This window comes from Podarcis pityusensis, assembly GCF_964106645.2.
Source record: "Podarcis pityusensis genome assembly, chromosome: 17".
NCBI lineage: Eukaryota > Metazoa > Chordata > Lepidosauria > Squamata > Lacertidae > Podarcis > Podarcis pityusensis.
The window spans coordinates 16,708,430-16,734,770 of record NC_138042.1 but is presented as its reverse complement, the minus strand read 5'-3'; the positions used below and the strand labels follow the sequence as shown (position 1 = coordinate 16,734,770).

At 42.9% G+C, this 26,341-nt stretch overlaps 1 protein-coding gene across 3 annotated transcripts in view; it reads right to left on the bottom strand.

The window, feature by feature from the left end:
- TTC39B (tetratricopeptide repeat domain 39B) overlaps positions 1-20,867 on the bottom strand; it is a 56,631-nt gene extending 35,764 nt beyond the window's left edge. The window contains exons 1-2 of one of the 3 annotated variants that reach the window (XM_080987824.1): positions 20,550-20,867; positions 1,604-1,633 (exon numbers count right to left, since the gene is read on the bottom strand). In XM_080987824.1, the coding sequence (XP_080843950.1) occupies positions 1,604-1,633; positions 20,550-20,617 (98 nt within the window). In that variant the 5' untranslated portion in view covers positions 20,618-20,867. Of the gene's footprint in view, positions 1-1,603; positions 1,639-20,549 lie in introns of all 3 variants that reach the window. The other 2 variants (XM_080987825.1, XM_080987826.1) reach the window with 2 other exon arrangements.
- Between the last annotated feature and the right edge of the window lie 5,474 nt (positions 20,868-26,341).

The following is a 26,341-nucleotide window of genomic DNA, read 5'->3' as shown; positions in this document are numbered from 1 at the left end:
TGTGATGCGTAAGGAAATCTGATACTGTAGCTGACAGCACTGTGCTCACAGTTATTTTGCTGTATTGGATAAGCATTCAGCAAGCATGAGCAGCATACAGTCCATGTGCAATTCAAAAAAGTGAACAGTAACAAATGTGCCCTTTAGATGAACTACCAAATAAACGAGACCACACAGCTGAATGGGATCAAATCGGGCTACACCTTTATTGACTACAGATGAAGTGGTTTGGCATAGGCACTGGGTTAGCATTTATTTCTGGTCCGTCTGCTAGAAATGACATCAGGGTCAACCCAGCAGCGGGGATTCCTAGGACTTAGATCAAATAGGAGGATCCCCACAGGGATCGCCGCCTCTAGGAGTGATGAGGCCCAAGCCCCCGCAAGGGCAAATGGACAGAAGCAACTCCATCATGAATCCCTTTAAGGGGGAAACCTGTTTCTGGAGGGGAAAGCGAGAGTACAACAACCCTTCCAACCAAAACTAAGGTTAAAAGGTAAAGGGACCCCCCCTGACCATTAGGTCCAGTCGTGGCCGACTCTGGGGTCGCGGGGCTCATCTCGCTTTATTGGCCGAGGGAGCCGGCATACAGCTTCCGGGTCATGTGGCCAGCATGACTAAGCTGCTTCTGGTTCGCCAGAGCAGCACACAGAAACGCCATTTACCTTCCCGCCAGAGCGGTACCTTTTATCTACTTGCACTTTGACGTGCTTTCGAACTGCTAGGTCGGACCTTCTGATTGGCAAGTCCTAGGCTCTTTGGTTTAACCCACAGCGCCACCCGCGTCCCAAAAACACTAAGGTTACCCAGTGCCTAAACTGCCAAAGTTGTGATGATTGCTACAAGGTAAGCAAAACCTCCAGGGCATAGCCAATTCACCTGATAGGCAAATTCCTATTCAGCCCCCAAAATACAGTGGCCACCGCAGCCATAGCAAAGTCAATTCAATGAGTAAATGCAAAATTACAGGAGTGGGTGTCGGGGGCTGGCGTAGGCTGTTTTAAAACCCCTGGGAGCGGACCTGAGGGAAGCCCGATTGTTCCCTCAGGCCCGCCCCTGGAGGGCCCCAGCCTCTGTGCCACCCTGCCATTGGCCAATTCGGCAGGCTGATGTGGAGCAGGATTTCAAGCCGGGTGTGTGAGCCAAAGCTCACACTCCAGCAAGGATCAGACCCGAACACACAGCCCTGTATCATCGGCGGGAGGGAGGTGTTGGCCATCCCACAAGGCCGCCACACCCCTAAAAGGGGGTGAACAGACCTATGGACACTATAAAGTGACTTTTGTTCTCTCTTCCCTGAATCACAAGCCGAGATGAAAAGACCGTTCTCTGGGACCGTGCTGATAAGCCCTAAGTTAAAAGTCATAACAATAATAAGCTGGCAAAATAGGGAAGAAGCAGTAGGTTAACTACGTTCTGCAGATACAGAAGGAAACAAGTAGCGGGGACATGAGGAGTTAAGGGGAAGCAGCGTTGGAAGTAGGTGATGTACGAAGAGCAGAAAGGATAACACTACATTTAATTTAAATGTATACTTCTCACTTCCGCCTTTCTTCCCAGCATCTCTATTAGGAGAATGAGGTTTTTAAAAAATCATACTTACACGGGGATGTTTTCAAAGGCATCCTCAAAGCTTTCCTGCAAATTAGTAAGGATAAATTGTTAGTAAGCTGAAATTGGTTTCACTACATTTCAAACTCTTGTTGGCCCGAGCTGACATTCAGTTTGTAAACAGACTCATTCAGAACCAGCTGAACACCAATTCACTGGATCTGGGAACTATATAGTGGTACCTCGGTTTATGAACTTAATCCGTTCTGGAAGTCCGTTCTTAAACTGTAACTGTTCTTAGTCGCTTTCCCTAATGAGGCCTCCCCCCCCCCCCCCGCCGCCAGTGCCCTTTCACTGTTTGGATTCTGTTCTTAGACCAAGGTAAAGTTCGCAAAATGGATCACTATTTCCGGTTTTGTGGAGTTTGTAAAACAAATCGTTCTTAAACAAGACTGTTCTTAAACCAAGGTACCACTATATATGCCGTATTTTTTGCTTCATAGGACGCACTTTCTCTCCCCCCCCCAAAAAAAGTAAGGGGAAATGTCTGTGTGTCCTATGGAGCGAAGCCAGCAAGAACCGCTGCTGCTGACACGCTCTGCGCAGCTCTTCCGGCTCACTTTAAAGCCAGCAAGAGCCGCTGCTGCTGACCTGAGCCGGGGAGGAGGGAGGGAAGGGGATTCCGTCCGTCCGTCCCTCCTCCGTGGCTCGCTTTGAAGCAGCAAAGTGGGAGGGGAGCCACTTACACCCATGTAAGCGGCTCCTCTCCCACTTTCCTGCTTCAAAGCAACTACGAAGGAGGGAAGGAAGGGGGCCATGGATCCTCTACTTGCGGCTGCAGCGGATTCCCTCCTCCTGGGCTCCCTTTGAAGCAGCAAAGTGGGAGGGGAGCAGCTTACACTCGTGTAAGCAGCTCCTCTCCCACTTTCCTGCTTAAAGCAACCATGGAGGAGGGAAGGAAGGGGATCCATGCAGTGGATTCCCTCCTCCCGGCCTCCCTTTGAAGCAGCAAAGTGGGAGGGGAGCAGCTTACACTCGTGTATGCTCCTCTCCCACTTTCCTGCTTCAAAGTGGAGGGAATCCGCTGCAGTTGCGAGCAGAGGATCCATGGCTCCGCTTCCTTCCCTCCTCCGTGGCTTGCTTCAAAGCAGGGTGCGGGGGTGCAGGGAGCAAAGAGGGCAGGAAATAGATGCTGGGCAGGAAGACACAACCACACTTTGACCACTGGAAAGTCCACCTCAGCCTCCCCAGATTTCCACTGAGAAGGCCAGGCTAATCTCGATGGCCATAAATCAGGCTCAGCATTATTAACTGGACTTAGATAAGCCATGGTTCCCCTTCCTACCCTCCTCTGAGGCTTGCTTTAAAGCAGCAAAGCGGACAGGAGCCGCCCGCTTTGCTGCTTTAAATAGTTTAGTGCAACATTTGATTCAGAATTTTTTTTTCGTGCTTTCCTCCTCTAAAAACTAGGTGTGCCCTATGGTCAGGTGCGCCCTATGGAGCAAAAAATACGGTAGTTTATTGGGTTTTGCCCAGACCATTCCTATATCCAGGCACTAGCTCAGCACCTTCACAGCCATGCCAGACTCAGATGACAAAGAGAAATGTAGAGCTGAGTGGCATACTGATCAGTGTTTGAAACACCCACTGTTTTAGGCGCATTTTACAACAGGGAATTTCATTAGCGCAAGTAGTTTCTGAGATCTGGGTGCAGTACTGCACCTAAGATTTCAGATTGAAACTGCAGAGTGGAAAGAAAGGAGGGCCTTTTTCTGCCTCCCCACTTCCAGCTACTCTCTGAAGACTGGAGAAGAGATCCTCTTAAGAATATTAGGGTGGTGGGCAGGGGAAGGACTAGACCATGTGAAAAACGAACATCATATTTTAGCTGCAGTTCATTCATTTTCAGCTTTGTATTCTTGTTATAAAAAACTACAACTAGACATTCCATTGATGCACCCATAACCTAGGTTTAAGCTGCCATTTAGCTCCTAGCTTTCATATCTCAGTTTCTAACACTGATACCGATGGTTCTCTTAAAAAAAAGCCACAAACGTGCATCAGATCTGTGGATCTTATTTATCCCCTAATTGACAGAATGGACAAGAGCGGGTGACACACAACAACAGCCAGTTATTAGCACTCTTGCAAATTATTAAACCATTTCAACTTGAATTTCAGAGGGTTTGTACACATAGCAGTCAGCTTATAAATGTATTGATTGTCTTAGACTAGAGACACTTAGATTTAATACTGCTTCATAAAAAAGACCAAGCTGGGGACACACAAGTAATCTGGGATTTGTTTGCTTTTGTATTTAAAGGCAGAATAGGATAATGCATTGCTATGTTACCTAGACTGCATTTCACCTCTTATGAACTTAGATCAGATGCTCTAAAAAAAGAGGAGCAATTCTAAGAACTTGACTAACACGACAATCTGTTACAGATACCATCCCCTGGTGTGCCAACAATTGGATGAGTGTGTCACATAAGGGCAACATACAGTTCATTCATTTGGCATGTCTTTGTTGTTAAATCAGGGCACAATTTTCCCTTCCAAGGACAGAAATGTAAGAATATATGTTTACAACAATGGGTAATAAAGTTTTATGGCAACATTACTTAAACATGTTTAAGTAATGTTTATGTTTGGGTATTTTTGTTATTTTTTAATTAATTGATTGATTGATTATTATTTGGGGAGGTATTTTTATTAATTTTTTGTTGTTGTACATCTCTTCAAGCCTTTTGTTGCGAATTCATGATTTTAACTAACTAAACAGTGAGTAGGGACAAGTGATGTAACTCGTGATGTTTTCTCACTTTTCATTTTTTGCCAATTACTGAGCCCATGTTGTTTCACAGCTCATTCTCTTTTGATTCTCTTTCATCAAATTTCATAATTGCTTTCAAAAATTATGTGTGTTATGCAACACGTATTTGGGCCACATAACTGATAACATATTTTGATTTGTGTAATTTTACTAGAGACATACAATGTATGTGCATTTGGAAAGGATATAACTTGCATTAAATGACAGTAATGTAGCAGGATTGATTATTACAAAAAAAGGTCCCCCCCCCCATTTTATTTCTTTTTGAAAATAATATGAACCAACGCATCATAATCCAACAAACATTCACGGAATCTTGCTCAATGTGTACACAAAATAGCAAATTTTGTAATATTTCATAGGCAATTTTGAAAAATACAAATATCATTCACATCCCTAGTAGGAACACACCATTGGGTCACAAGAAATTATCGACACTGGCTACCAAGTAGCTGGCAGTAGAATTCTAAACTTGGCAAGCTCTCTATATGCAAACTAGGTACCAGTTACTGCTATATGATTATAGTAGATACATAGGGTTTTATGTTTGCTGTGTTGAGACTGCATATTTATTCAACATTGTATTCAATATTGGGCAGGAATGTTCAAGAAGGATAATGAAAACTAGAAGAGGTTTCATAGAGAGTTACAAGGATGCTTTTAAAAAAGACCCAAGTGACAGTTTAAAGAATAAACTAATTTATTGTGTCATGAACTTTTGTTGCCAGGAGACTATCAGATACAGCATGGGGTGCAGGGATAGTTTTGGGCAGGAAATTAGCATAGAGACATAGCTACGTTCCATCAAATAGTGTGTTCAGTTTATGCACACTTTTTAAAAAGCAGTATTATTAACAAAAATTAATTGTTCTTGGCCCTAAAACACTCCAAATACAACTTTCAGGGTTTATGTTTCCCTCCCTGGGTTACACCTGCAGCCTTCAGGGCTATTGCTCACCAAGTCCGGGAATCTCTGTTGCAACGAGCTTCCTTGAAAAACTTCATCCACCCCTGCACCAAGCAGGATATTGAACTAAAGGTGCATTGTCACAAGATCAAATGGAAGAACGGAAGCAATGATTCATTTCCAATTACTGGGGTTGAACTATTCTTCCTGATAAGGTGGGGAAATTAGCAAGAGTTCTAGTTGTGTAACTTATTCAAACCACAGTTCCATCATCCTATGATGAAACAGCGTATTAAATTTTTAAAACTGGGTCTGTAAATGTGTTTATCTGATGTTATATCCTGCCTTTCAAGAAAAGCTCTCAGTATTCTCAGTGGGGTATACATAACAAAATTGGGCAACAATTTAAAAATATCCTAATGTTTTTGCTAGAGTGTCATGCGCACCTCTGAGTTATATTGGCTTTACTGTGAATTCTTTACTGAGCTAGATCTCTGAATTTTCAGCAGAAGACACTCTTGGAAATGTAGAGGGAACGATGATGTATGAAGTTCTCTATCTACCCTTCTTGTTGCCTCACCATGCCCATGGCAGGAATACCCACTGAGTCCTGAGGGTATGCTGACACCATATCTGGCTAACACGATACATTAATGTCCAAAGTGGACAGTGGGCATTTCTTGGTATCCTCTTAATGGGATGGCGGCATCATCTTAATGTGCCATTTACAAAAATATGCCTAGGACTAACAAAGAGTTGGCTACCATGGAGAGTCCATACAGTCCATAATTATAGATTCTTTCATGAAGCAGAAACAAAACCATACAATACAATTTTCAAAATCTACTTGTACTAACACAGTGAACATGTTATTACCATGCACATTTCTCACTACACACTAATAATGCCTCATGGATGCTCTTGCTATGATGCAATTCTTGCTGCAGCCCCATTACATTGTTTCGTCTCCACTGCAAACTTCTACTATCTTCAGAGACCAGCCTAGGTAGCAGTGTTGTTATAAATTTAAATTGTTATAGTGAAATCAGTTCTTTCCAAATATAGGACTAAAATAATACTTATCTTGAGCACCTAGTATTTACATGAGGGAGGAAAGGAAGACACTACTTGCTTGTAAAAACATGAACTAAAACTTTTTTCAGTCTAAGATAACAGTCTATCTTCTAAATTTAAGCCAACTGAAATAATGAGAACATAAGTGGAGATCTGAACTGGAATATGAAAGATCATTCCAATGACCCACTTCAGGTGTCACACCCAGGCATGTCCAAAGTCTGTTTCAGGGGCCTAATCCGGCACACCGGTCGGTTTAATTCAGCCCCTGTGGCAGTTTATTTCGTGGGGTAAAATCCTAAAAGCTCAACAACTTTGGTTGGCCCTTCGGTTGGCCCTCACGACCCTTCATTTCATCACATCTGGCCCTCTTTGAAAAAAAGTTTGTACACCACTGATAGCTCAGTGTGGTTGCAGCTGAAGGGGTTTTGGCAGTTTGCTTACATCATGCAAAACCAACAAACTGTGCTTAATCTTAATTATTGCTTGTTTCAAACAAACCAGTTACCATTAATAAGAATAAGAATAAAAAACTCAATTTATATCCCCGCCCCATACCCGGAAGGTCTCAGGGTGGTTCACAGAATAATCAGAGCGGTTCACTGTCTGGGATTTGGATGACATGCTGAGTTGTCGAAAATCAGAAGCAAAAGCTTCCACTCTTCTCTGGTGTGGCTGCAAGGAGCTGCAAGTGAGCAAGTCAAAAGCTTGCAGTGTCTCATTACTGCCATCGACCATGGTATTCTTCTGGAGCGGCTGTCTGAGTTGGCGGTGGGTGGCACCACTTTACTATGGTTCTGGTCCTACTTAGATGGTCGTTTCCAGAGGGTGATGCTTGGAGAGTGCTCTTCAGCCTACTTCTGCTTTACATCTTCAGGTGAGGCAGCGGATGTGCTGGACCGTTGTCTTGTCTCGGTAAGGAATTGGATGAAGCTGGATCCAGTCTGAGGCACTAGACCAAATGGGTGAGAGTTTTTCCAGGAACAATGCTCGGGTGGGTGCTGCCTTTTAATTTCTAAAGAGAAGGCAGTTCTATCTTCTGAACTCACTGTTCAGCACTACAGTACTGAGATTAGGAAATAAAGCTGTGGGCGCTGGTAGGTCTCTTCCTGTAGCTTGCAGGGTCATATCTGGTCCACAGGTTAGCCACCCCCACTGTAGACATAGACAACATTCAAATCCAAGATGCATTTCTGCATTTAGATCAGGGGTGGGGAAACCGTGACCCTTCTGATTTGTTGGTTTCCCATTCCCTCCACTCCTGCCCGGCATGGTCAGCAATGCTAGGAGTTGTGGTCAAGCAACATCTGGATAGCCACATATTCCACACCCGATCTAAAGAGTGTTGCCATCTTCATGAGAGGAGCATATGGGTCTTCATTGCTTATGAATTGCTGTTTCTTATGCTGTTTCATTGCTTATGAATTGCCTTCTTTGAGTGAACTTTGTTCCACTACGGAGATACTAGAAGCAAATCCTTTTGCATTGAGTGCTCCCTTGTGGTCAACCTTTTTACTTCTCCCTCAGAGGACTGTGGCACAAGCAACCTGTTGTAAAACTAAATACTGACATTCATGCCAACCCAGAAGTAAAGCCCATTGAGTCCAATGAGACTTACTCTGATGTAAGCGTGCATAGGATGGCAGCCTAAGGCACTTAGACTTTCAACGCTGTAACTCCATGTGTTTGTGCAACAATTGCCCAAATGTTGCCTGGCTGAAGCAGCCCTTTGCAGCACTCACACGACAATTTTTAATACTTCCCCATTCCTTTCATCACATTCAACAGAGCCCATCCATCTTCACTGCTGTGTGGAAACAAATTGTGCAAACGTCAAACGCTAGTATCAGTAAGCATCATTAGTCACCAATGGTATCTTCTAACTTTTAAAAGAGTTTAAAGATTGAACATGTACTACCTACTCCAGCTTTCATGTTTCTATGTAGCAGTTGGTGTTGTTTTTTTAAAGGCTTTTTCTTCTTCTTCTTTGGCGATCACTCGTAGCCAAGTAAGATTGTCTTCCATAAACACGGTTTTAACAATGAGTCTGTAAGTGACTGTGGAGGCCAATTCTGGATCCACATGTCCTTCCACAGTGTGGACAGAGGTTTCTGGGCAGGAGTTGATCACGGTGTGGATTTGCCAAGCGTGCCTTCCTCTTAGCACGGTTCTCCCTTGCGTCCTGAGTTCAAGCATCTTCAAAGCCCATGACACCTTTGGTAAAGGCTGTTCTCCAATTGGAGCGCTTGCAGGCAAGTGTTTCCCAATTGTTGGTGTTTATACTACATTTTTTTAAAAATTGCCTTGAGAGAGTCTTTAAACCTCTTTTGCTGCCTTATGTTTAAAGTCAGTACCAGCAAGACTACCTCGGAATGGTTTAGTCAAATTATTATTAGTTTATGTGAATAAGAACAATCCCAGGCAGTTCAGAGAGAAATGTCCAGATTTTTAGCCACTGATGTGCCATCAGTGACCCAACCCAATAATGCATTATCAGAAAAAGGAGTAGAAAAAATTTATGACCTTTGTGGACTTACAGTGCAATCCTTAACATGTCTATTCAGAAGTAAGCTCTACTGAACTCAGTGTGGCTTATTTCCAGGTAAGTGGGGTTAGGACTGCAATCTTACCTTCTGAGTCCCATTGATTTTGAGTAGGATGAATTCAGGCATGTGTTTGACTCTAATGAGATTTAGAAACTGGATTGAATTCTGATGGATTAAATTCTTTGCTTTTTTTTTAAAGAACGTTCACAGTGAAAATCGACTTAAGAGTTTTTCAGATTAATATAGACTGTATATCATTTTTGCTTAAAATCATTGTTTTCAAAACATTAGCCTGAATTTTAAATTCAGAGTCTTAGAATATAGTCCATTTACTATCCAATTATTTTGTTATAGTGGTCTGGACATTTCAAGTGGAAGACAATCTGTATGAAGAGCATATGCAACTGTAAAAATCCAGTTAAACCTACCTGCCTGTGTGCCACTAATTGACACTTAACACTAAAGTAGCTGGCACTAGTAAGCTCTTCTGCTAAGCTCAAAAGTCTCTCTAAAACCTTGAGGGAAGGGATGGTTACAGCTCAATGTCTGTGTCTTTTAATGTAATTTGGATTAAAGCACTATATCTGGACACAGCTTTGATTTTGTCAAGAAACAGCAAAGAATAGCCAGCTGATTTTGGCACAGATTCAGTGTGGCCAGTCTGAGAGTGCAGAGAAACAGCAGAAGTTCATTTGTCTTCGCATGTTTTACTTTAGCTCACTGCCTATTTATACATGTCATCTGTTTCTAGCTCTATCCACATTTTTCTTTAGCTGTTATGACAACAAGACTTGTCTTCTACCCTCCAGTAGTAAAAAATCTCTAAATAGATTTATGGTTGCACAGGAAGATGACAACCACAAATTTATGTTATACATTTGCTGAACTGGGAGCTGGGCAAAAAAACAGGCTCATGTGTGCTCCCCAGTCTTTGTGCAGAGAATGAGCAGAGAGGAGCAGGAACGTTAGAGAGGAACCAAAGTCAGACCACCTCAATCCAAGTACATCAAATGGCCAGACTGATGATTGATGTGGAATACATGCAACCCACCATCTGCACGTGTTCAAGCCACATGTGACCACTGATACATGCACCATTTTTGGCCCCAGAAGCAGGCGGGTGCTTACACCCATCCCACCTTTGTGTGCGGTGCCTCGGAATGCAACCCCCCCGTAAATGGGGAGTTGGCTCTATTTAATAGACAACTTTGGTCAGTTCTGTACTGTAGTAGGGCAGCCTTTCCCAATCTGTTACCCTCCAGATGATTTGGGCAATTCCTATCAGCCCCAGCCAGCCTGTTATATATAAAAAAGAAAATATAGATGGTAGCAGGGAAGCTTTCCTGTCTTGAAATATATGAAATCTGGAACCAAGCCACAGGGGGTACTACAGATTTTGGGGTATTTTCAGTGTAGACACTGCAGGTTGGTTATGCAAAAAGCTTTTTTTCTATTCCAAACATTCAATGTTTAGTCAAGGCAATGATTATTCATTGACATTACAGAAGTTAAATATTACTAAGGGGCTTTCTTGCCACTGTGTTTGGTTTGCATGAGAACTATTCCATCTGATTCTTTCTGAGCTGGGTAGCAGACAACTTTCATGGCGATATGCAAAAATATCCTCTGGGTGCTTGTTTGCATAGAGGAGAGAATGAACGACTTTTTGGAGACCATGAAATACTGCATAGCTTGTTTTCTGCTCCTCTCTTTCCACTACACTGTATTGCATGTTGCAAAAACAAAACAAACCAAAACCCTCATGTTGGCTTATCAGCATCTTTCCTTCCTGTCGTCCCTTGGATCTCCATAGGCCATGCTGCTCTAGAAACTTGTTCATATGAACCTTTGTGCTTGACTGCAAGGCCACTTCCGCCTTAAGGAGGGGGTGGTGTTGCAGGCTCTCACAACCCCTCCACGTGCGTGCACAGGGGGTGGGTGGCCAGCCCTGTGCGACTGGGGGATTCCCGGCTGCGTCACTGGCCAGGCCAACCAATCTGGTTGGTCTGGGGGTGTGGCCTGCCCAATAAAGGCAGGACGCAGCCAGGAGATCTCTCTCTTTCTGGCTTCTAGCTGCTTCGGTTTTCCCACCCTCCCACCCTTAAGGTTTTCATCTCTTTTGACCTTGCTATGGACTTCAGTTGGTCGCCGTTGAGGGGCCTGGTAGGAATTTTTCCACTTGGCAAATTGGCACCAGCCACTTGGTTTTCGCCTTCCTCGTAGCAAATTGTCACAACTTTTTAAGGTTTGGTGGTTAGGCATTGGAATATTTCTGAAGAAGAGAAGAGAGGAGGTAGCGCCATCACCTGCCCCACATATTGAAGGGTATTCCGTTAAAGGATTCCGGGGGGCGTGGCCCTGTCCGAAGCCTGGGGAGGTTAGGGCCTAAGGCACGACCCCTATCGGTGATCCCCAGGGGAGCTCCTAGTTGATGTGCATCAGCAGGACTCCCCCTACTGGTGGTTAACCCTTCCCGGACTCCCTGCAGACAGGCTGGAGTCAGATATGGTTGGTTAGATCCAATGCCTAAGCCAATACCGCTCATCATCTGTAACCAATAAAGTTGTGGCCTTTTTTAGCCCATTAACCTTAAATATTTGAGTCATGTGTCTTTATTCAGCCAAGTGGGGAGGGGGGGTCAGGACTTGCCATGCAATGTAGCTACCTCACAATTTCTCGGCAGACCCCCTTTTGGAGTAACAGATGGATAAAAAATAACAGAGTGAGGCTCATGGGTTCCCCCCTCCAAAAAAATGATTTTTAAATATTCAACCTGCTCTGTAATGTTTTGATCTAGCTTTTTATTTTACTAGATGCACGTGATTTCCAGCTTCACCTGGTTCACCAGCTATGGCCTTTGCTGGACAGGGATAACTTGGTCACTGTGTTTATGCTCTAATAACTTTGTGTTTGAGCTATTGCAATGTGTTCTATATGGGTCTGCTGTTGAACACAGTTCAGACGCTACAGCTAGTGCAAAATGCAGCTGTGAGAATCTTGCCACGCTTCTCATTTAGGCACCGTATAACTCCAGTCCCAAAGCATTGTCAGAACAATTTCATTACTTGTTTTATATACTGTACATTTCTTACCTCTTTTAGGTTTACATATTGTATAATAAATAAATGAATAAAGGAATAAGTTGGGCTTCATCTCAATAAATAAAAAGCCCAGTGTGCTGAAGCAGTTTTGGAATCAAATATTCTGTACTCATTAACATAAGAAGAACACTGTTTCTGTAATGGAAAATCCTATATTCCACATTTTGTACATTAATGCACTTTCATGTGAAGTCAAAAAGCAGTAGAAATAAGGGCAACTTTAACAGGTTCTTAAAATAAGGTTAAAATAAGGTTAGTACAAAAAAGGCAGTACAAACGTCATTTTAATTGAAACAAGGTATAACATAGAATTTGCAGCGCTGGCCTAGAATCCTTCTTCTCAAGACCAGTCTAATCATGTCAACAGGGTGATGCAGCACCAAAAAAAAGCTAATGCTATTCTACGCTGCATCAATAGAAGTCTAATGTCCCAATCAAGGGAAGTAATAGTAGCACTCTGTTCTGCCTTGGTCTGATCACACCTGGAGTACTGTGTCCAGTTCTGGGTGCCACAGTTTAAGAAGGATATTGACAAGCTGGAATGTGTGCAGAGGAAGGCAACCAAAAAGATCAAGGGTCTGGAAGCCAAGTCTTATGAGGAATGGTTGAGGGAGTTGGGCATGTTTAGCCTAGAAAAGAGGAGACTGAAAGGAAATATGATAGCCATCTAAAGGGCTGTCAAACGGAGTATGGAGCAAGCTTATTTTCCCCCGCTTTGGAAGCTAAGACTCAAACTAAAGGATTCAAGTTACAAGAAAGGAGATTCTGACTAAACATCAGGAAGAACTTTCTGACAGTAAGAGCTGTTTGACAGTGGAATGGTCTCCCTCAGGTGGTGGTGGACTGGACTCCACTTCACTGGAGGTTTTTAAGACACACACACACACACACACACACACACGCTTTATTGAGGCCCATAGACCCAAAATACAAAGTACAAGGTTTATAAGCAGAGGTTGGATGGTCATCTGTCATGGATGCTTTAGTTGAAATTCCTGCATTGCAGGGGTTTAGACTAGATGACCCTTGGGGTCCCTTTGAACTCCACAATACTATGTTTCTATGAGGGTTACTCTACAATTCTGCGATTCTATGACAGTTACTTTTTAGTTTTTACTAAACCTTTGCAAAATATGAAGCTTCACGCAGTTCTGACTTTTCAGAGATTGTTACTCAGAGAGCCTTAAATGACATATATTGTGTTTAAATGACACCATGTAGAACATTCTTTAGTCAAAAACAAAAACTGGGACCAAAAATATCCTTTAATAGCCTTCAACAGAGGCCAGCAGGCAGTACATTTTAACCAAGGCTGAACTACACAAGTTCTCTGTGGCTTCCAATTATTTTATATCAAGCTGCTCAGTTACACCACAAGAGAATCCCCTAGTGGCCAATTATTGCCACATGAAACCTCCCTTACAACACTGGCATAGTACACATTGGCATAATAAACTGCAATGTGCTGGCTGACATTTTCAAAATACATTCTTGGAGCATCAAAATATTTTTTTGTACTTCCTTCTAGAAAAGAAAGAACTATTACATTAAGAGAAGTGTTAGAATAAGGGACATAAAGCAGGGATGACCAGGTTAAATTCTCCCTCACCAATAAAGCTTATTGGGATAATACTACATAATCACCTTCAGCTACTTTAAGGGAGAGCAGGATAAAATTATATAGTTTTCCAAAACTGGTGTTCCTTGCTATTTGAGTTATCACTTTGAAATGGAAGTTGCAGAATGCACAAAAAGTGTACATTTCCTATAAAAGAGACACACCCGGATGGCTGTATATTCAGTTGCACAGATATATTCAGCCACATGGAGAATGGGCCCTACAGGTGTAGAAGGGGAATCCAGGATTTTCTTTTGCATGGTGGAGCCCTTCATGCACAGGGCCTGTTTTCTTTGAGGCTGAAGATGGAGTTGCCAGCTGATGGTTGAATGGTACATCAGTGCCAAAGGGGTATGACCAGCTGTCTTGAGACCATTTCTCACTTCAGTGCATAGGGATGTTTGCTAGAGCACTTTTATACAGATGCATAATTTCAGGATTAATCTAATTATAGACTCCACGAGTTATGAAATCTGAATAAAACCAACCCTTTGGCAGTTTAAGACATATGAATGAAAACCTTTCTTTGTTTATGTGTTTATGATCTACAGTTACCCGGCCTATTTTATCTGGGCGGTTTACCAAAATTAGCAAAATAAAACAACATTAAGAATATAAAATAAGAGCAGCATAAAAGATGGTTCTTTTGGCAGATTTACTATATATTTTAGAAAGGAGGGAAGGAGTCCTATGCTTGCCATTAAACCATCATATTTTAACTGGAGTGTGGTAGCAAAACTGGTCTTGAACTTTATTCTGCAAGTAGAATTACTTCCACTTCAAAGTAATTTATGCAGCCCAAGCACATCTTGTTTCCCAATTTCAGGCATTAAAATCAACCAAGGAACTCTAAACCAAGCTACAGCAAAGCATGAATGCGTGTGTGGGTACTCCCAGCAAAAAACACAACCCCTTCAGTCCTCCCCCAGTCTTCCTGCTGCAATGCGACTCTGAGCTAAGCCATGGTTTGGCTTAGCGTTGTGTGCAAACTGGGTTAATGGTAAGCAGAAAAGTAGAAAGTGTGCATGCTAACATTAGATCAGTCTACTTGTCTTTCATTAAAAATTCACTTTAGGAGAGAAAGACAAATTTGTGCATTTATGCACAAATTATACTGTGCATAAATGACTCCTCTTCCTTTCTAAAGCTCAGGATACTCTCCTCAGCCTTGTCATCATTTTACCTTTGACACCATTTCCAAGAGCCTTATGAAAATGTGCCTTTTTACTTTTCCAGTTCCATCCGCTTTTGTTCTCCAGTTACTTCATTTTGAAAGGATCTTGTGTACTTCAACCTTTACTCCAACGGAGAGACATCTTTAGAGCTGTTCTCTCATACATTTTTTCCTCTGGAGTTCTTATTCACATGTAGAGCATCAGATCCAAGTCATTATGCAAAGAGATGCTATGTCTGCCTCCCATCTCTTGAGCCTTCTCTTTAATCCAGACAATTTTATGACCATCTAGCTTAAATTCAACTTCAACTTGTCCAAGCACCGGGAACTGCCTTGGAAATGTATTGTGAGCAAATTGGAGAAGATTGACATATTTATGTTCACATAGTGTCTGTGATAATAAGACATGAGTCCAGGATTCATGGACATGAGCATTTCCCCTGCTTGGTGGCAGCAGCTAGTTAATTGTAACAGGGGAAAACAAAGTTTAAAGACAGATTACACAAGGTGTCTTTTAAAACTTCAAAGGGGCAGTTTCCTCAAATGACCTTGGCACTATTGATTGTGTCTTCCATGATATTTAATTTGTAGGAAATAGTTCATAGCAGGCAAGTCAACTTGGTATTGGACAAATAGATGCATTGCACAAGGTTAAAAGGCTATTTTAATTTGCTTTCTAATTTGACTTGAAGATATGTAATGCTTCCATCAAGAGGCTTCAGTTTTCTTAAAGATGGAGGAATCTTTATGTTGTCCCCTGGACACCAATTGCATGTCACAAACATGTACTCCTTAGTATTATGCTCAACGGACATAATCAACACTGTATTATATATTGTGGTAATGCAAGGTAGGCATTTATTGTTCTCTTTGATAGCCCCTTGCTACTTTTTATTTTTAAATAGCCAAGGCTTTATTACATGCATTTCCTAAAAAGCAAAACGTATTTTTAACTACATTTTATATGAAAATGCATGTAGCAGAGCCTAGATTAAAAATAATGATAAGAGGAACAGACGAGGAGGGGAAAGAGGGGTGGTGGTTAACACTCTCCCTAGCCATGACATTTTTCTCTGCTCAAAGTGTCTCCCCATGGCTGCCTTTTCTTCCTGCTAGGTTCACACACTACTCTTGCATAAGCCTTATAATAATTACCAAAGGATCCAGTGTTGCCTGCACTGTTCAATGTGTTGTGCAAGTTGATATATGTAATCTCTGTGAGAAACAGAAGTGAATAAAAATTGTGTAAGTTAGCCTCATGGTTAGGTTAACATTCAGGACCTAGAAATGTTCATGGCACCATTTTATCCAAAGGGTCCAGAAGTCAAAATAAGTTTAGTTTAGGCAACTACATCCTGTATACTTCATTTTAGTGATACTTTTGTCAATTCTCACATTAATTAACTCTTAAATGGGGGGGAGTACTTCAAAGACTCAAGTTCTCTCTCTTTCTCACACACACAAAATAATATATTTCAATAACCAATCCTTACATCTTTCAATTTCTCCAGTCAAAAGCGTTCTTAGAAAAAAGAAGGAACTGCAGCCTACTTTCTACCTGCTTCACCATTAAAGCCAAGAGGCAAATAAGACATTATGGAATCACAATTGTGTGCATGGCCATGAATCAGCGTCATGCATGCCTACATATGCAGACTCCTCCCAGAAACCTGCAATTATACTTGGAACTCTTCAATTAACCATAGTTTCTCATTATATCTGAACCAAAAAACAACAGTTACCAGCTTCGGAACAATTTGGGAATCCTGCCTTGTTTTTAACTCAATAGGAGTAGTTAACAGGTTTGGAACCACTGAAGTATGACTAACTGAACACTTCCTGGCTTACTGCAAGAAAGAAAGGAGCATCACAATGGCAAAAGACAGTCACAAGCCTATCTCATTTTATTCAACTGAGATAAGATATTCCATACTTTTCTGTGTATAAGACTAGGGTTGTTGTTTTTTACTAAAAATAATTTTAAAAGGGGGGTAGTCTTATACATGGGGGCAATCTCCCCCCCCCCCATTTTCTTAATTTTGAGTTGCCAAAAACAAGGGGCGTCTTATATAGATGGGGGTGTTATACACGGAAAAACACGGTAATCCAAATGTGGTCTAGGAACCAGGTCTTAATTTGTATAAGACAGGTGGTTGGGTACATTTTAAGTATTCCATAGGCAGTTGGGATGTGGAGTGAAACTTTCAACTTGCGGCAGGTTTAGGGAGGGAAGCAGAGACAACTGTTCTTCCCCTCAGTGGCGGATACTTCCAGTCTGGGAATCCCATCTGCAAAAAAGACAACTTGGAAGAAGTGTTTTCAACAAGAAAACTCATATTGTGGTGAGGGTACAGCTTTCCTGCCTGTGCAGTGCTTTAAACGGCGGTCTACTCCACCATGATCCTGTTTTATATTGATTCAGCCCAGCCCAGGTGAAGGCAGCCCACCAGTTTCTAAGTGTGGGTGTCTGTCCTATAGGAAGATGCAAAAGGCCTGAGATCTAGGGTGAGCTACAAACAAGCTTTGAGAAATTAACATTAAAGAGCTACATTTAGACCACTGTCTACTCCAGCAGAGCATCATAAAACTGCCTACCAAAAACTAGCATATGAATGGATTCTGACTAAGAAGATATGCAGAAAGGCAAGTTGCTGAACTTTCACTCCCTGGATAGCTTGACAAACTTACAAGAGACCTGAAGGGGAAGCTTGACATAGAATAGAATCCCAGAGAAAATGGTAAATTAGGGGGAAAGTTAAAACAAAACAAAACACCACAGTATGGTTAACTTCACAAAGTGAAAAATATGTGTTGCACAGATTTAGAAGGAAAAGACAATTTATTGAAGCTTTCTGGACAGTATCCATAAAATACTGTTTTTAAAATAACCAATACTCCCGTTGTTACTCTTCTCTTCATATTCCTAAATGATCTACTAGTATTATTAAAGGGACACAGGTGGCGCTGTGGTCTAAACTACTGATGGGGCTTGCTGATTGGAAGGTTGGTGGTTCGAATCCACATGATGGGGTGAGCTCCCATTGCTCTGTCCCAGCTTCTACCAACTTACAAGTTTGAAAGTACACCAGTACCAGCAGATAAATAGGCACTGGGGTGGTGGAAAGATGAACAACGTTTCTATGCACTTTGGCATTCATCACCGTGTCCCATTGCGCCAGAAGTGGTTTAGTCATGCTGGCCACATGACCCGGAAAGCTGTTTTCAGACAAACTCTGGCTCCCTCGGCCTGAATCAAAATGAGTGCCACACCCCACAGTCACACTGGACTTAACCATCCAGGGGTCCTTTACCTTTACCTTTTACTTAGTGTTATTATATGCCGCAATATTTAAAAGATTCATTGAAGCAAAGAAATTTATGTGATGAGATAGCCCTTAAAAAGCAGTCAGAACAGTTATAATAGCCATCCCCATTCAATAAAATGGCTAGGATATAGTAGAATTGGCATATTAAGCAATTCGCCAAGTGAAAAGGAAGCCTGCAGCACCACCACAAAGGCTGCTTAGGCATGACTGCTGAGTCACCTTTCTTCCCCTGATAAAGTCTTGACAAAAATCTAGATATATACCAATGTTGTACCTATGCTGGGCAGGGCACAGTTTACAAGCAGGCCAGGATCTCATGCACAAGTGTTGCTGCTATGCATGATCCATGATAAGAACCATCTCCTTCATCAAACCCCCAGTACCAACTTCAGGTTGTACATAGTGCCATTAATTACATTTTTCCAGGTTAAAACTAATAAAAAGCTCAGACAAAACACACAGAAATCCAGCTATAATATAAAAGTAAACTAAAATTCATCTCTCATTGCTCCTATTCAGGATAGATGCCTACTATATCTGGTTCCATATTTTTCATATTGAATCATTTATCCACTTGCTCATCTGGATTGTTTTACTAAACTCTCTTTTGAATTATGCAAGCACCTCTAGCATGAGGCATTCTATTTCCTCCTGCTCTTTACAGCACAGTATCTGGGTGACAGGGGTCATATGTAGGTGGTTTATTATTACAGAGTGTAGAATTTCAATGGTACGAGCACTGACTTCCTAAATGACCTAAAATATTGCAGTCATGTTTCCCATAAGGAAATAAAATGTACAATGGAAAAGGGCCACTCTAGACTACTTTCAAAAACATAAAAGCAACACCATGACTTCAGCTTAAAATAGCCTCAGGAATCATATATAGTGACAACTTAACATGAGGCTGCTAGAGATATTCTCTCTGATCTACCTTTGGGGTCTTCCCAGATAAGGGGCATTCTGACAGCCACAAACATATCAGGTTAGAAGAGACTGTGGGAGTCATTGTGGTTAAAGTGTTGAACCAGGACCTGGTTCAAATCCTCATTGAGCCAGTCACAGTCTCTCAGTCACTGATTTGTTGGGAAGATAAAATTCAGGAGGGAGAAAACATGCATGCTACCCTTAACCCATTGGAAGTAAGATGGGATATATGTGTAATGGTAAATATAATAAAAAGAGACGAAGAAACTTGGGCATGATGTCTGCAAGCTTTGTATCATGAGCTACTGCTATCACTTATTTGCAAGCTGCAGCTCTGGAATTCTTTTCTGCGCTTCAAAGCAATTCCTGAACAGATGAATTCAGGGGACAGCTGCCCTGGGCTAAATCAAATGAATAAATAAAAATACTTAACTAAATGTAGAAACGGTAGGAAGATCTTGACAGGGTTTTTTTTTTCCCTGAGCACTTGGGCTCAAAAGAAAATAAAACAACTGTGGCCGAGACGTTTCATTTTGAATCTGCTAAGACAGAGCCAGACAGAGGGTGATGACAGGTGGGTGTCTTGCCCGTGACACACACACACATACACCCAACGTAAATCCTGGCTACACCCCTAGACGAATTATGATAATGACACGAAGGGTGTTGTACACCTAATAAATAACGAAAGCACCTCGAGGGATAATGAAAGCTCACTTCTGAATGATTCTATGTAATTTTGCAACACAGCATCGCTGCTGACCATCACATAAAAAAAAAAGATGCAAGAGTTCTGTTTTGTCTTTTTATCCCCCCCAATCCTTTTGGGTGGGATTTGAATTTACCATTATTGAACTTACCATTCGATATTTATGGGATCACATCGGGGCTGGATTTCAGTGTGATGAGGCCCTAAGCAACTGAAGGTAATGGGGCCCTTTATATGCCCAGCTGTCCTTTGTCAACAACAAATTGTCGCTGTTTTTTTTAATGTTGAATATATGCTATATGGTAATTTATGGACCTCACAGGTATCTAAAGCCATTTTCACATAACAAATATGAACCTACAACACAAAACACTGTTGCTGTATGTAGGTTTTATTTTATTTGTTTTTTATCTTACATTTTGGAAATGTACATCCAGGTTTGTTTTTTATTTCTTTATTTTTGGGTCTCCAAGAGAGTGGGGCCCGAGGCTCTAGCTTGTTTAGCTTTTACGTAAATCCAACACAGCAGCACCTGTTGGTCGCCAGGAGGCGAGAAAGTGAGAGGAGGAGAAAACCTTCTCTCCCCCCCACCTCCATCTCCATCCTTTCCCCCGCAACGACCTTTCGACCCATATCGGAAACTCGACGAACAACCCGACGCGCCTTGCCCATCCATCACCTACGGGATTCACGCGTTCGGCACTGGCGTAACGGCGTTCACACGTTCACGCGTGTGTGACACGGAACTCTCGCCCCCTCTCCCCCTCCCTCCGCGCCCACGGCGTTACCTCTTCGCCTCCTCCTCCTCCTGCGCTCGTCCCTTCGGTTCCATTTCTGACACTCGCCATATTCCCTGCGGGGCCGGGCTCGTCTCGTGTGAAGGGCGGTGAGGCTCTCTCCCTCTCGGGTCAGGATGTGAGGGGATCCAGGAGCGCCGTGGCAGCAAGACCCTCCCTCAGCCCTTCGCTTCCAGCTTAGAGTCCGTCAGGTCGGTTGGCGGCGGCGACTCTTCTCTGACTGAATCCACCTCAGGCGGCTGTTTGCCGGCGTCCTCCTACCCGCCCGGCTCGCGCCCGCTCCTCATCTGCATATCACGCCCCGCCCACCGTATTTAAAAGTCACACACGCAAAAAGTGGGGGCAGTCGACGTTCTACACACATACCCCGAGCTCCGCCTCGTGTCGACTCCGCCCACTGTATTTGCATGACGAGCAGGACCGACCTATGGAAGCGCCCGCTTGTTATCTGCATATCACGCCCCGCCCATCGCGTATTTAAAACACACAAAAAGTGGGGGCAACCGACGTTCTATCTACTACATACGCACACCGAGCGCTGCCTCGTGTCGACTCCGCCCACTACATTTGCATGACGAGCAGGAGCGACCAATGGAAGCGCCCGCTCGTCCGCCTGCATTTCACGCCCCGCCCACCGTGCATTTAAAAAAAAAAAAAAAGAGGAAGCGCTTCGTCTGTCTCCTGCCGGCAACCGACGTTCTGTTTCTACACACACTCACACATCCCGGCTCCGCATACTGTATTTGCATGACGGGCAGGACCGACCTATAGAAACGGCCCCCGCGCTCGTTATCTGCAAATCATGCCCCGCCCACCGTGTCCTTTAAAAAAAGAAGAAGGGGAAGCGCGTCGTGGGTTTCCTGCCGGCATCCGAGTTCGACTACTCCGCCCATGTCGGCTCCGCCCACTTCATTTGCATGACGAGCAGGACCGGCCTGTAGAATTGCTCCGCCATTGCTTCCTATAGGCGCGCGGGGAAGCGCGGCGCAGTTTGCGCGGGTTGTGTATTCCTTTGGTGGCAGCCTCATAATGATCTTAATTTGCGTCAATGTAGGAGTGTGCCTGTTTGTGAAAACATATGCAAAATATATATGTTAAGATTACAGTGCAATTCTTAATGGTCTCCGTAATGCCATACAAGAGACCCAATATTTACAAGAGAGACCACCGAATATCTAAAATGCTAATTTCCAATTTAGAGAAAGACTGTGTGGTTTGAAATATTGCACTTGGGATTTTTAAATGTTAGCTGCCCTGGATTGATCCCCTCCTGCTTCTGCTCTTTATGTCCTTCAAAGTTCAAACTGATGCCAGAGCAGAACCTCTCGGGCTGTGTGGAATTCTCAGGCTTTAAAAATGGGATCTTCATTAAGGTTCCCTCCTCTGGGCCTTCCCTGCCTTGTTACAAGCTGCACCAGACTCTCACCAGCATTCAAAACGTCCCTTGCTCTGGGCGCATTTTGCAACAGAGAATTTCATTAGCAGGAGGAGTTTCTGAGATCTGGGTGCAGTACTGCTCCTAAGATTTCAGATTAAAACTGCAGAGTGGAAGGAAAGGAGGACCTTTTTCTGCCTCCCCACTTCCAGCTACTCTCTGAAGACTGGAGAAGAATATTAAGAATATTAGGGGGGTGAGCAGGGTAAGGACTACACCATGGGTAGGCAAACGAAGGCCCAGGGGCCGGATCCGGCTGAATCGCCTTCTAAATCCAGCCTGCAGACAGTCTGGGAATCAGCATGTTTTTACATGAGTAGAATGTGTGCTTTTATTTAAAATGCATCTCTGGGTGATTTGTGGGGCATACAAATTCATTCATTATTATTTTTTTCCAAAATATAGTCCAGCCCCCCACAAGGTCTGAGGGACAGTGGACCAGCCCCCTGCTGAAAAAGTTTGCTGACCCCTGGCCTAGACTGTGTGAAAAACGAACATAATATTTTAGCTGCAGTTCATTCATTTTCAGCTTTGTATTCTTGATATATATATATATATATATATATATACACAGTCATACTCCGGGTTGAATACACTTCGAGTTGAGCGCGTTCGAGTTGAGCTCCGCTGCAACCTGGAAGTAACGGAGCGAGTTACTTCCGGGTTTCGCCGCTTGCGCAGATGCTCAAAATGACATCACGCACATGCGCAGAAACGGCGAAAAGCGACGCGCGTGTGGACAGACGTGCTGTCGCTAGTTACGTTTGCTTCTAGATGCGAACGGGGCTCCAGAATGGATCCCATTCGTATCTAGAGGTACCATTGTATATAAAAAGTGCACCTAGACATTCCGTTGTTGCACCCATAACCTAGGTTTAAGTTGCCATTTAGCTCCTAGCTTTCATATCTCGGTTTCTATCACTCACATAATAAAGCTTGATCCCATTGGATCTGCAGCTATGAAAGAGATAGGTGTTGCGGTTGAAGTGATAAGTTCATAAGATTAAAAATAAGCAGAAGAGAAAAGGCAGCACAAATAAAATTCACCCTCATCCCTTGTGGGTAGCACAGCCTTTTCCTTTCCTTTCTTCTCTTCTCTTCTAGAGAATCATCTGCCACGGATGCTTTAGCTGAGATTCCTGCATCGCAGGGGTTGGACTAAATGACCCCAACTCCACAATTCTATGATTCAGGTCCAAGCTTTCATCAGCTACTTAACTCTATATTGTGCAAGGCTGATTTATCCCACGTTTTAAGCTCTTTTTACACACCCCACTGTTTCCTAATTCCCAACAGCTGAGGGAATCGTGTGTAAGATTCCCAGGCAACCTTCCCACTTCTCTTAAAAGGACCAGGCTTGCTTAACTTCAGAATGGCAATAGTTTACTTCGCAAACTTTCAGGCTGCAATCCAACACCTGTGTTGTTTCAGGTGAGGGATGGACTCAGTAAGGAATTATGGGAAAGCTTTCTCCTAATTCTCGCCCAGTTCTCCATTCACCCAGGTGTTGAAAATAAATAAAAAATATGAGCGGTGCAGTCTTAGACTTCTAAGAGCAGACTTCAGTATCCACGGCTAGCAAAATTCTCCTGAGAAAGACCTCACCACTCCTTAAAAAGGTAAAGGGACCCCTGACCATTAGGTCCAGTCATGGCCGACTCTGGGGTTGTGGTGCTCATCTCGCTTTATTGGCCGAGGGAGCTGGCGTACAGCTTCCGGGTCATGTGGCCAGCATGACTAAGCCGCTTCTGGCGAACCAGAGCAGTGCATGGAAACACCGTTTACCTTCCCGCCGGAGCGGTACCTATTTATCTACTTGCACTTCAAACTGCTAGGTTGGCAGGAGTCACCACTCCTTACTACAATGTAATTTCATGTTCAGTTTCTGTCAATCTCACATCTTCAATTTCAACTGCAGTTGTTAGGCAGATCCAGCCTTTGTTTGCATTGTTTTTCAGTCACACTCCTTAGTGATGTTTCCGGGAACCACACCCCAGATGATTGCAGCAGGCTCAAAGATGTGATGTATGCCCTACTTTTATTATGGGATATATTACCTGCGTGTTTCCATGCCTTCTAATTAGTTTCCAGCAGCTGCATAACTAATTTCAGACATGGGGTATTTTTTCCCCACCCCCTGCCCAATGTTTTGACATTACCACTCAGTACCGGATGTACGTTTAAGCTAAACAAGCTATAGTTTAGGGCCCCACACTCTTGGGCCCCCCCAAAAAATTAAAGGGGAAAAAACACCTGGATGTACATTGCCAAAATATGAGATAAAAAACAAATAAAAAAAACCTACATACAGCAACAGTGTTTTGTGTTGTGTAGGCTCCTATGATGTAAGTCATGGTGATGTAAGTAATGCTAGCCTGCTCCCTAACATATCCCTGGTTTGCTCATTTCTATATACAGTGGTACCTTGCTTCTCAAACTTAATCTGTTCTGGAAATGGTACCTCGGGTTAAATACTTAATTCGTTCCGGAGGTCCATACTTAACCTGAAACTGTTCTTAACCTGAAGCACCACTTTAGCTAATGGGGCCTCCTGCTGCTGCCGCGCCACCAAAGCACGATTTCTGTTCTCATCCTGAAGCAAAGTTCTTAACCTGAAGCACTATTTCTGGGTTAACGGAGTCTGTAACCTGAAGTGTATGTAACCTAAAGTGTATGTAACCCGAGGTACCACTGTACTTCTTCTTAATTTTATTTTACTATTAATATAATATATTCTTAATTGTATTTCAGTTCAACAATTACCGTATTTTTTTGCTCTATAAGACTCACTTTTTCCCTCCTAAAAAGTAAGGGGAAATGTGTGTGCATCTTATGGAGCGAATGCAGGTTGCGCAGCTATCCCAGAAGCCAGAACAGCAAGAGGGATTGCTGCTTTTGCTGCGCAGCGATCCCTCCTGCTGTTCTGGCTTCTGGGATTCAGAATTTTTTTTTTTTGTTTTCCTCCTCCAAAAACTAGGTGCGTCTTGTGGTCTGATGCGTCTTATAGAGCAAAAAATACGGTACTTTGATAAAATACGTATCTTGTTATGTGCAAATGGCTTTAGATACCTATGAGGTCCATAAATTACCATATAGCATGTATCCAACACAAAAAACAGTGACAATTTGTTGTTGACAAAGGATAGCTGGACATATAAAGGACCCCATTACCTTCAGTAGCTTAGGGCCTCATCAAACCTAAATCTGGCCCTGTTACCACTACTCAGAATCTGAGCTTGGCAGCTCCATCAACGACTACACATGAGGTAGAGATGCTAGGCATTTCATCAGGTTGGCAGATATCCATAGGCCTTTTTTGCACATAATGCTAAACCATGGTTTATTAAATCATAGTTCCATTGGTAGCCTGAGCCCTGTCCAAAGGCTTAACGATAGTTCATTTATTGCCACCAAACCACAACCTTAAGCCATGGTTTCTTGGTTGCTCACAGAACTTGGTTTAACTATTGCTTGGCATGATGTGTGACTCTTGTCGCTCTTTGTGAACCAATGGAATTTTGCGTCTGGGAGGGTTGCCATATTTCAAAATCTGGAAAGAAAAGTTGCTGAGCTTTTTTAATTTTTTGGGGAAATCAGCAAAAGCAACACTTCCGACATGGACTGCCATACGGCTGGATTTTCCCAGACCTTTTGCTTATTCCCACCCAGACACTGCTTGCGGGTGCAGTATTCCGTGTATGTCCAGGAAATTCCAGACATATGGCAACCCTAGAATCTCTCTGCCTTTGCTTTCCTCACACCCTTTTTTCTTTGCTGCCTTGGTTATTGAGCAAACCAAATTATGCCAGCGTTTAATGACTTGTAACATCATTGAATGGTTTTATTCTTTACGAACTAATTAAATTGGTCTTGGTCAAGTTTGCCTGTCCTTTGCAAAAGGAAGTTTCCCACATCTTCTTCAGAAGACTTGCCAGCTCTTTAATCCTTTTCACGAGTGAGTAAACCATCTTTGGAAATGTTGTTGGCTTGCCACACCTAGGCGTTTAATGTGTTTGTTTCTCCAGAGCTGATGAGCTTCCTGAAGTTTTTGCATCGCCTAGTGCAGGGCACCAGGTTTGCTTATGAGGACAGCTGCACCTCCATCATTTTTAAATATATATATACCGTATTTTTTGCTCTATAAGACTCACTTTTTCCCTCCTAAAAAGTAAGGGGAAATGTGTGTGCGTCTTATGGAGCGAATGCAGGCTGCACAGCTATCCCAGAAGCCAGAACAGCAAGAGGGATTGCTGCTTTCACTGCGCAGCGATCCCTCTTGCTGTTCTGGCTTCTGAGATTCAGATTATTTTTTTTCTTGTTTTCCTCCTCCAAAAACTAGG